General features: G+C 24.0%; 1 protein-coding gene across 1 annotated transcript; it reads left to right on the top strand.

Annotated features, from left to right (window-relative positions):
- Window positions 1–459: 459 nt before the first annotated feature.
- Window positions 460–879, top strand: PFICI_01680 (uncharacterized protein; the record flags this gene model as incomplete). Its single annotated transcript, XM_007830261.1, has 1 exon — window positions 460–879. One exon carries the CDS (start codon window positions 460–462, stop codon window positions 877–879), a length of 420 nt encoding a protein of 139 aa, XP_007828452.1.
- Between the last annotated feature and the right edge of the window lie 10,912 nt (window positions 880–11,791).

The raw sequence follows: 11,791 nt of genomic DNA, 5'->3' as shown, positions 1-11,791 counted from the left end.
GGGGGGGGTGGTGAGAGAGAGAGAGAGAGGAGAAACGAACTGCTGCTTAGATTGAAAACGCCAGGTTTTGATAGTCAGTCATTACCGAATAAATATGCGATATATCGTGTGCAGCCTGTCAGTTTCTATAGGCATCTTCTTGACGTACGGAAACACACGAAGACACAGCACGCGTGGGCTGACTCGACTACTGCGCTTAAAATCGTACAGACACTCCGACTAACCGCAGATCTATGCGGCACCACAGGAGCAGTTGCCATCTATTAGACCAGTCATTCCATATATGACCTTTTTGACAAGCAGCCTTCCTATATGAAGGATGACAGATCTACTTTGGCCCCGCAAATGCTGCCAAGGATTTTTTTCGAGAGATAGGACTGGTTCTGGCCTCCGCGCCAGAACACTGGCGACTTTTTGACCTCGGTCACGAATCCACTGGAGAGACAGCCGCGTTCTGAGATGGAGAGAAGGGTGCCACGTACGTTTGAAGCGTACGAGGACGAGGCTGTTGGCAGCTTCGTCCACGTCAAGGACTTTGGCGCCACCGGTGACGGAACGACCGACGACACAGAAGCGTTCCAAGCAGCGCTCTGGGGCAGCTCAGGCAAGATCCTGTTTGTGGATGATGGCTCGTATCTGCTGACGTCGACCGTTACAGTGCCCCTTGGCACCAAGATGGTGGGCGAGACTTGTTCACAGCTCGTAGCGTATGGCTCGTACTTCAGCGACGCCAGCAACCCCAATGTCATGCTCAAGGTTGGTGACGCCGGCGAAGTCGGTGACATCGAGTCATCTCGAAAACATTCGTGCATTAATGTTAGCAATGCGCCAATGATGCTGACTGAGCTTGCAAACAGTCAAGCTTCGGAAGTGTATTAGGTCTAAGGACTAGGGCCGTGTTACGAATATGCACCCTTGCATAAAGACAAACAAATGTGTTGGCGCTTAAGGAAAAAAGGGAGGGGCCTAGCACCGAAAGCCGGAAATAGGTTAAAATAAAGAACCATTATCCTCGATAGCTATTATTAGTTATTTAATAAAATTATAATTTTAGCAATAATCCAGGCAGATAAATTATTAAAATTATTAAATTTTATTAACTTTAAAGTAATAAAATAGGTTTAGCATTATAATTTAAGGAATATTAATAAAAAATAAATAAATATATATTATAAATAAATTTTTTATATAAATAATTATTATTTTAATAATTATTTTAAGCATTTATTTTATTTATAAATAAAGTATTTAATACGCTTTAAACGATTATATTTATAAATTAATTAATTTAGTTATATTTATTTTTTATTTAATATATATTTGCATTTTATCTTTATTAGCATAAACCCCTAACACCCTTTATATTTTAGGTTTATCTTAAAAACCCGTAATATAATCGTTATATCGAAATATCGTTAAATAATAATATATGGGAAATTAGTGGAATTTACCTTATATTAATTTATAATTAATATAACACTATTTATAACTATTATTTATAATGTTATATAATTAATAAATTATTATAATTATTAAATTAAAGGATCCTCCGATTTTAAGCGAAAGTTCTTTAATATTAATTAAATAAATTAAAGCTCGATGTTGCAAATATGCCCCTTTGCACAAAAATAAATAATGTGTTAGCGCTTAAGGAAAAAAGGAGGGGCTTAGCACCGAGGACCGGGAATAAGTTATGCTAAAAGTGGATACTCTCGCCAGCTGTTATTAGCCGTTAACAGGATCACTTCTCCGATAAATGATTTATACGCATTAAATTATTAATATAACGATTATATTACGAGTTTTTAAATAAACCTTATATATAAAGGTATTAAGGTTTATGCTAATAAAGAGCGTTAAATAAGATATTAAATTAAGCAAAGAGTAACTAAATATAATTTTAACTAATATTATAAATATAATTATTAAAACGTATTAAATGCTTTATTTATAAATAAAATAAATATTTAGATTAATTACTAAAGTAATAATTATTATCAGATGGTGGATTATGGTTCCCATACACTGGGGTGTGCTTAAGCACACGGATTAACCCTATAATATTCAGATAAATATACGGGACCTCCTGGGGATTAGCCGGGGCCACCTAAATAAACATACACCTTATCAAAACTAAAAAGCGTAAAATATAAATTAATATATTATATAATTAACACCTATACTAAACTAATTTAAACTCTAATAAAAAAGCATTACCTTAATTAATAATTAAAAATCTTAATGCCTCCGCCGAAGCTATAAAAATAATAACTATAAAAAAAGCCGGAATCGGCCTAACGGCATTATTAAAAACAATTTCCAACTAAAACAATTAGGAATATGCGTTCTAAATCTAAGCATAAATTACCGGACTAACTAATTACCTTAAAAATAAAACGACTTTAATTAAAACCCTAATCGAACCAAATATAAAAAAAACTAAATATATAAAAACCGCGGCTACTACCCTTAAAGCTGCAAATATAAACAACGATCCGATTATATAAAATAAAAAGGACAGGGAATAAACGATTACGGATCTTATTAAAAAAAATTAAAAATTATTTAACCTTAATTATAATTATTATAAAATAAAAAAGGCTATATACGCTAAATAATATACGGCGATTAAAAAAATTATAAAATAAATAATTATAATAATTTTTTTAAACTTTTTTTTTATATATTACTTAATTAATAAGCCTTTATATAAATAATATAAAAATTTAAAGGCTCGCTATAATAAATTAGCTATAAATAACAAAAAAAAAATAAAAAAATAATATTTAAAAGCTTTTAAGCCTCCGAAAATATTAAAAAAAACTGCTAATTAGGTTAATAAATAAAAAATAATTATAGCAAAAGCTTAGGTAAAATAAATAATTAAAATATAAAATAATTCGGCTTAAGCTATAAATTTCTTAAATATAATTATTTTAATTATGCTATAATAAGCCGCCTCCTATTAAATTTATAAAAAATAAAGCATTTTAAATAAAAATTTAAAATATCAGGTAATAAATAACAACTTCCGTAAAAGCTTAAGCATTTAATAGCCGATTAAGCCAAAAATTAGGAAAAGCGCTTTCGTAACTTATATTAATAAAGCTAAAAAATAGCCCTAAAATAAATAAAATAAAAACGTTTACCCTATTAAAAATTAAATATTTCCCCAATTAAATACGGCTAATTTACGTAAAGGAAAAAATAAACGAATTACCTATAATAAAAAATAAAAAAATATTAAATACCCTATTTGCTATTTTCCTTACGCTTTTAATTTATATTTTTACGTATTTTTAAAAAAAGCCTATTTAGGTTTCGTCCCTAAAAATAAAATATAAATACGAATAAATAAGGCTTTTAAAAAAAACCCTAACCTATAAAAATAGGTTTATAATATAAAAAGGATTAAAACTAGCCGAATTAATATATTACGAATAACTAAAGAAAAATCGCTTCCGATTAATATAAATTAATAAAATAGACAACTAATAGCAAATATATAAAATAATTTTATAATATTTATAAAAAACTACCCTTTACGCCATTTAATTATCCTAGATTTAGCGATAATAATTTTAATTATAAATATAAAAAAAAGGCTTATTAATTATAAATAAGCTTTTAATTACAACTTTATTTAGTTAAGCGACCGGAAATTATTTATTTATAAATACGGCATAATAATTATATAACTCGGATCTAAAATATTATTATTAAATAATATAGCTTATTATCCTAAATTACTAATTATATTAATATTATTCCGTTAATTATAAAAATAAGGATACTATTAAAATAATAAAAACGACCTTATAATATTATATAAAAGAAATAAATCTTTAATTAATATATTTTAAAACCGATATAAATAATACGTCCTCAAATATAAACCTTATAAATTACTTTTAGCGTTATTTGCTATTTACTAAAAAAAATATATAATATAAATAAAAAGGCTATTATTAATTAAGGAAATTATACAATAATATTATAAAATAAGATATTTAGGCCCGGTAGCTTTCAAATACTTTATTTATTTATTTTAAAAGGTGAAAATTAAAGGATTAATTATAATAAAATATAAAGCTTACGCATTTACAAAAATTACGCGCTAATTACGGCGAACGCTATAGCTAATTAATAAAAATTATAGCGAACAATTAATTATAAATTTTTATAATTATACTAAAAAAATCGAAAATTATATATCCTAAATGCTAATTATTTATCGGCAAACGGGATATATATAAAATTATTATTTTACGGAAAGGATTACGGTTATATTAATTAACGTTTTCCAATCGTTCCTAAATATAATAAAAACCTAATATAATATTAAAATTAAAATTATCGAATACGATAACAAAATTATAAAAATTAAATAAATAATAAAAAAATACTTCGAAAATAAATATATTAAATTCGAACCTTTAATACTATATATATAAGCCTAAAATAAAGCTACTAAACGCTTAAGGGGTATAATTAAAAAAAAAAACGGGCAATACATACTAGCGCAAAACTCCTTTACCAACTTTAGCCCGAAATCGGCAAAACCGCGGTATATTTATATAATTATACGCTAAATTATAATTCCCGATAACGCATATTATATATAAAATTTTATAAAGCAATTACAAAAATAAAAAGAGTTCTAAATCTAAATTATAAGCCTAATTAAACCTATTTTAAAATATTCGGATATAAAACGTATATAATAACGCTAATAATATAATAAAAATTCGGCCATTTATAACGATTAGCATTTAAGGTATAAATAGGATACCTAATTAAATATAAGTTATCTAATATTTATAAAATCTAGATTCCTAATTAAAATAAATTAATTAATATAAAAAATATAATTATAAACAAAAAAAAACTATACGACGGAAAATAGGATATATTTAAAAACGAGCTTTTAAATATTAATACCTAATTTATCGCCGATTTCATAACTAATTACGTAATATCTAAAAACGAAATCCTATAAAAATTAAAAAGTAAAAATACCGCCGTAAAAAACATCTTATTAAGCAATAATTAAAATAATTAAAAAAAAATAATAACTAAAAAAATAAAAAAACAGCGCTAAATAAAAAAAATAAATAATACCTTTTTATTACCGCGAAATTTACCTTTTAAATTTTATTATAAATACTTTTATTAGCCTTATTAATATATAATATAAAAGCGATTATAATTAAAAATATAGCGCTATTAAAAAAAAAACCTAAAATAATCCTATAATAAATAGCTTTTTTAGCTGGTTATAAAGCCGTTCCTAAAATAAGATAAAGCAATAATTAAAACGATAAAGCAAAGCTAAAACGCTCTTTTTATTAAAAGGTAAAAATTTATAAAGCGGAAATCCTAGCTCCCCCTAAATAGCATTATAAATTATATTATTATCCGTTTAGCAAATTATTTTTTTAAATAAAAGCTAATTATTTATAAAATTACAAAAATATACAATTTTAAACCGAAATTAATAAAAAAAATTTATAAATAAAAAACAAATAAATTTTTAATTATATATAAATATACGTATATAAATTCGATAAATATAAAAAATTCTAAAAATATAAAGCAAAATTCGTTATTTGCGGTAATTAATAAGCGAAATCCTAAAACTAAAAAATTTACGCGGCTATATTAGCTAAAAGATTATTTCGCACCCTAATCGCGATCGCAGCGAAATTCAACCTTAAACTAATATAATACAATATAATAAATACGTTTATATACGCTTTTATTAATTAAAATATATTTATAAAAATGCCGGATAAATATCGAAAAAAAAAACGCTATATTATTATTAAATAAAGCATTTTATAAATTACGGATATTACCGCTATTATAGCAAAAAAAATTTATAAAAACTCTAGCCGAAATCGGTTATATTTAAATATTATATAAGCCTTACGCATTTATTAAAAAAAAATGCTAGTTTTTTTTTACGTTAACGATATAATTATCGTATATAAAAATAAAAATAAAAAAGCTATTAATTATTTAATATAATACTTTATAAAAAAGTATAAAATTAATAATAATAAGCTAATATAATGGTTTTTTAAAATAAAAATAATTAGAAATTATACATTTAAAATAATCTGGCTTTCTTAAAAGGTTTATTTTAAAAAAATCGCTAAGCTTATAAATAAAAAAAAAATTTATATAACGCTAATAGGCTGCGAAAAATTTATACTTCGATTAACTATAGCGTTTCCTTACGAAATATAAAAATATTAAAAAAAAATCGGATTATTATTATTTACGGCTATATTTACGAAACCAGATATCGCATTCGTAATAGCTAAATTAGCTCGATTCCTTAATAATCTAAGCTAAGCATATTAAAAAGCTGCTAATCGAGCTCTAATTTATCTAATTAATACTAAAAAACTCTCGCTTAAAATCGGAGGATCCTTTAATTTAATAATTACTAATAACGTATTATTTGCCGATAATAGCATTAATCGCAAAAATACCTAAGCATTCGCTATAAAGCTATTTAAAAAATTAATTAATTAGCGATTAAATAAATAAAATATAATTATTACTTTTATTATAAAAGCTAAATTATTTATTTTAGCGTAAACTACTAAAAAGATATTATTCGTTAGCCGATTATTAAAAAAATTATCGATATAATTGGATAATAGCACTATTATTATTAAATATAATAATAAATAAATTATTAATTTAATTAACGCCGAAATCGCGTTATTAAAAATAAAGCTCCGTTATATAAATATTTATAATTATTAATTACGATAAAAAGCCTAAAAAAAAAATTAAAGTTATTTATAAACCTTTAAATAAAATAATAATAAATAAATTAACGAAAAGCTTATTAATAGGCAAATAGCAGAATTTTTTATAATAGATAGGATTTAACGTTGCCTATCGTAATTAAAATAAATAGCCCTAAAAAAAGCTATATTTTGCTAATTAGCAATTTTAATTTAAATATAGCCAAATCTACGATAAATCGTAGATCTAAAAAAATATATTAAATAATAGATTATAGTTCCTATATATTAGGGTGTATTTAAGCACACGGATTAACCTTATAGTATTTAGATAAATATACAGGATCTTCCGGGGATTAGCCGGGGCTATTTAAATAAGCGTACACTTTATTAAAACTAAAAGGCGTAAAATATAGATTAATATATTACATAATTAACACCTATACTAAACCAGTTTAAACTCCAATAGGAAAGCACCACCTTGATCAACAATTATTTATATAAGAAATCCTTTTATAATATATATCCGTTTATTCCTTTATTAATATTTATAATTACTTAACCCGTAGGTAATTATTACGATATTTTATTAATAATTATCGTTAGCGCCCGGTAAATATTATTTTGCTAAGGAGTAATTATTATTTACTAAAATCGTAATTGCGTATATAGCTATTGCTAGCTATAGGGAAGTGATGGCATATTTGTTATGGGGACCGGGGTTTTTGTGTTAGCCTTGCTGCGCCGCTGCCGTCTTTTTTGTCTTCCTTTAATATATTGGTATTATTTGTAAGGGTGTATATTTGTAATAATTAGGATTAATAAAACTCTAAGTGAGCCTATACCCGTGAAGCGACGGGATCACTAATGATCCAAATGATTTAGGAACCATTAATAAGGGAATGAATGGATATATATTACAAAAAGATTTCCTATATAAATAATTATTACCTTAGTAATTAATTTAAGCATTTATTTTATTTATAAATAAAGCATTTAATACGCTTTAACGATTATATTTATAATATTCGTTTAAGACCACATTTAGTTATTTTTTGCTTAATTTAATATTTTATCTAACATTCCCTATTAATATAAACCCTTAATACCCTTATATTTAAGGTTTATTTAAAAACCCGTAATATAATCGTTATATTCGATTAGCAGCTTTTTAATATATTTAATTTAGATTATTAAGTGTTGCACGGATGTTAATATAGCATCGTATAATGCATAAAATTAGCTTTATAACGCATATTATATCGTTATAACAGCTATAAAACCTATCGAGATACCGTTAAACAACGATATATGGGAAATCAATGGAATTTACCCTGTGCTGACTTATAATTAATACAGCACCACTTACAGCCATTATACACAGTGCTATATAGTTAATAAGTCACTATAATTGATTGTTGTGGCCATTATGGCCACTGGAACCCATTGGAATCCAGTGGAACGTTCCACTAAATTAAGCCCCACTAAGTGTGGCCAATGCACCTAGCCATAATGGTCCCAGGGTTACAGGGTAACCCACACCGTAGAAATCCATAAAATCGTATAATTTTTTCGATTATAAATTAACCTTATTATTAATTAATTTAATTATAAATCTAATTTATTAGTAATATATTTTAGAATGTTTTTATTAATTGATTTTATAGGTATAAAAAGTAATTATTCCTCCGTAATTAGTTATTCTTTCTTTAAGCTTTAATAAATTAGTTATATAGCCTTATAATTACTTTTACGGCCTAATTCTTCGAATCGTATAAACGCTTCCTTATGCCTAAGATATATAATCCACTAATTATACCTTAAAATAATAAATAATTAAATACGTATAACGATTATATTACGGTGTTATAAATATACACCCTTAATAAAAGATATATTAGCGCTTAAAAAATAAATATAAATAGGACTAAGACAAAGGACCCCGATTAAGGCCACATTAGGGATCACGTGGATAGCGAAAGCACGTAATAAAAGAATTAAGGATTAAAAATAATTAATGGAAATCACTAATTATTATCGAACACCATTAATTACCATTAAACGACGGTAATTAAGGGATATTAATAAGGGAATAAACGGATATATATTATAAAAGGATTTCTTATATAAATAGTTATTACCTTAATAATTAATTTAAGCATTTATTTTACTTATAAATAAAGCATTTAATACGCTTTAACGATTATATTTATAATATTAATTTAAAACTATATTTAGTTACTCTTTACTTAATTTAGTATTTTATTTAACGCTCGCTGATAGCATAAACCCTAATACCCTTATATTTAAGGTTTATTTAAAAAACCCGTAATATAATCGTTATATACGGGTTTTTAAATAAACCTTAAATATAAAGGTGTTACGAATATACACCCTTGCATAAAAACAAACAAATATATTAGCGCTTAAGAAAAAAAGGGAAAGGCTTAATACCGAAAGCCGGGTATAGGTTAAAATAGGAACTATTATTTTTAATAGCTGTTAGCTAGCTGCCTAATAGGATTATAGTTTTAGTAATAATTTAAACGGATAGATTATTAGGATTATTAAATTTTATCGATTTTAGGATTATAAAATCGGTTTAGCATTATAATTTAAGGAATATTAGTAAAAAAATAAATAAATATATATTATAAAAAGATTTTTTATATAGATAATTATTATTTTAATAATTAATTTAAATATTTATTTTATTTATAAATAAAGTATTTAATATGCTTTAACGATTATATTTATATATTAGTTTAAATATTTTTATTTTTAAATATTTATTGCTTAATACCTTTTTTTAAAATTACCGTTCCTTATTAGCATAAACCCTAATATCTTTTATATTTTAGGTTTATTTTAAAAACCCGTAATATAATTATTATATTTTAATTATTTTTATTTAGGTATATTATTTTTGAAAAAAATTTTAAATAATATTTAGTAAAATATCGTTAACCGGAAAAATTTTTTTTTTCGTTTAAATATTTTTAGCGCTCGCTTACGTAAAAAATAAAAAAAAATAATTTCGAATTAATTAAAAACTAATATTTAGAATTAGTTAAAAAAAATCCGCGCATTTAAAAAAAAGGAAATTACTTTTTTTATACGCAAAGCCTAAATAGGATAAATTATATAGGAATTATAAAATTTTAATAATATTATAGCTAAAATAACTAATATTATTTTTATTTTAATTTATTTCGAAAAGCTTAAGCTTAATATATTAGCGGTTTTTAATAATATTTTTGGGTTATTCTAAGGATTTTTAGCTTAGGTCCGAGCCTATTAAATTTTTTACGGTAATTAATTTATAATAAAAAAATAAAAAATATTTTATATTGCGTTTTATTTTAAAAAATAAATATTTGCCTAGTTCGAATTTTATTTTTTAAATATAATTAAATACGAATAATAAATAAAATTATATAAAGCGGAAATTTAAAATATTTTTTAAAATTATGCAGGATTTAAAGCGGCGTTTCGATCTTTATTTTAGGATCCGGACGAAAAACGATAAGCTAAAAAGGAATTTAGAAATTTTAAATAAAAAAGATTTATATTTAATTATACGGCAGATTTTAAACGTATTATTGCTAAAATAAAATGCACCGACGATATTAGGATTATATTATATTATCGAAAATTTAAAGATAATATTAAGGACGAATTTAATAGGATTTTTAAACTATTAGCCGAGTTTAATAAATATAGCGAATTTATCGTTAAAATCGATAACCAGTTATACGCTCGATAAAACGAGAAAAAAAGGAATTATTTTATATTACGGTTTTAACGAAATTACGCTAATATAAGGAAATAACGGAACCCTTAATAATTTAAAAATAATTAGCGCGATAAAATTTTATACGGAACTTATAGCGGATAAATAAATTTTAACGCTATTTAGCGCAAAAATAAATTTAAAATTAAATATTATAATTGCGATAAAATAGGATATTACGTTAGGGAATATCGCTAATTTAAAAAATTAGGATTTAAGCTAATACTAAAAAATAAAAAATAGTTTAATAGCACTAAAAAGGATAATATGCCTTATAAATTACTTTTTTAAACGGTATACTTTAATAATAAATATCGGACGTATAAATTTAATAAAAATAAAAGCGGATAATACCTTTAAAAACGGAAAACCCTTATAGCTATATAATTAGGAAGGACCGTATATTTTAAAAAATAAAAATAACTCTAAAATAATAATAATTATATATTTTCGGATATTTTAAGAAACGAAGCATATTATTAGATAAAATAAGTAAAAAGCTAAAATTAATAAAATTTATGCGATAATACCTTTAATTGCAAAAAAAGCATTAATATCGATATAAACTTTAACGAATAAAAAAAAAAATTTATTAGATTTATTTAAAATAATAACGAAGAATATATTATCGATTATATATTTAAAAACGGAATTAGCTACGTTTATAATATAATTATTATCGTAATAGAGTAATAGGATACCGCATTATAATTTGCAAAGATTTTTTAGAGAAAGACTAATATTTTATAGACCCGACGAACTTTAGGAATAGCAATAGGAGATAACGCAAAGCTTACCTATATATATTTAATATATAATATAATAGCATAGTACGGATATATTAATTTTAGTTATAATATATATTTATAAAATAAGATCCGAAAAGGGATATTTTTTTTGCGATATAATAAAAACGTTATTTATTATTTTTTTAAAGCGGGAAAAATAGAAAATATAAAAATTAGTTATATTGACCCCTAAGGATTCGTAGTATTTTATATACGATTATAAGATTTAAATCGATATTTTAAAAACGGGAATAGGAAATAGGAAAAATGCCTATATTATAATTACGAATATTACGTAATAAAAAAAATTAAAATATAATACCTTTTTAGAAAATATAAAATAATAAGACGTATTCGCGTTATAGCTATTTAATTAGGAAATAATAATGCCGAAAATTTAATACGAGTTATAAATAATAAATATAAATTATTTATATATTTAATAG

This window comes from Pestalotiopsis fici (genome assembly GCF_000516985.1).
Source record: "Pestalotiopsis fici W106-1 unplaced genomic scaffold PFICI_Scf_1, whole genome shotgun sequence".
In the NCBI taxonomy this organism is placed as follows: Eukaryota; Fungi; Ascomycota; class Sordariomycetes; order Amphisphaeriales; family Sporocadaceae; genus Pestalotiopsis; species Pestalotiopsis fici.
Note: the sequence above shows the minus strand (reverse complement) of the source record. Positions and strands in the feature narration are given on the sequence as shown.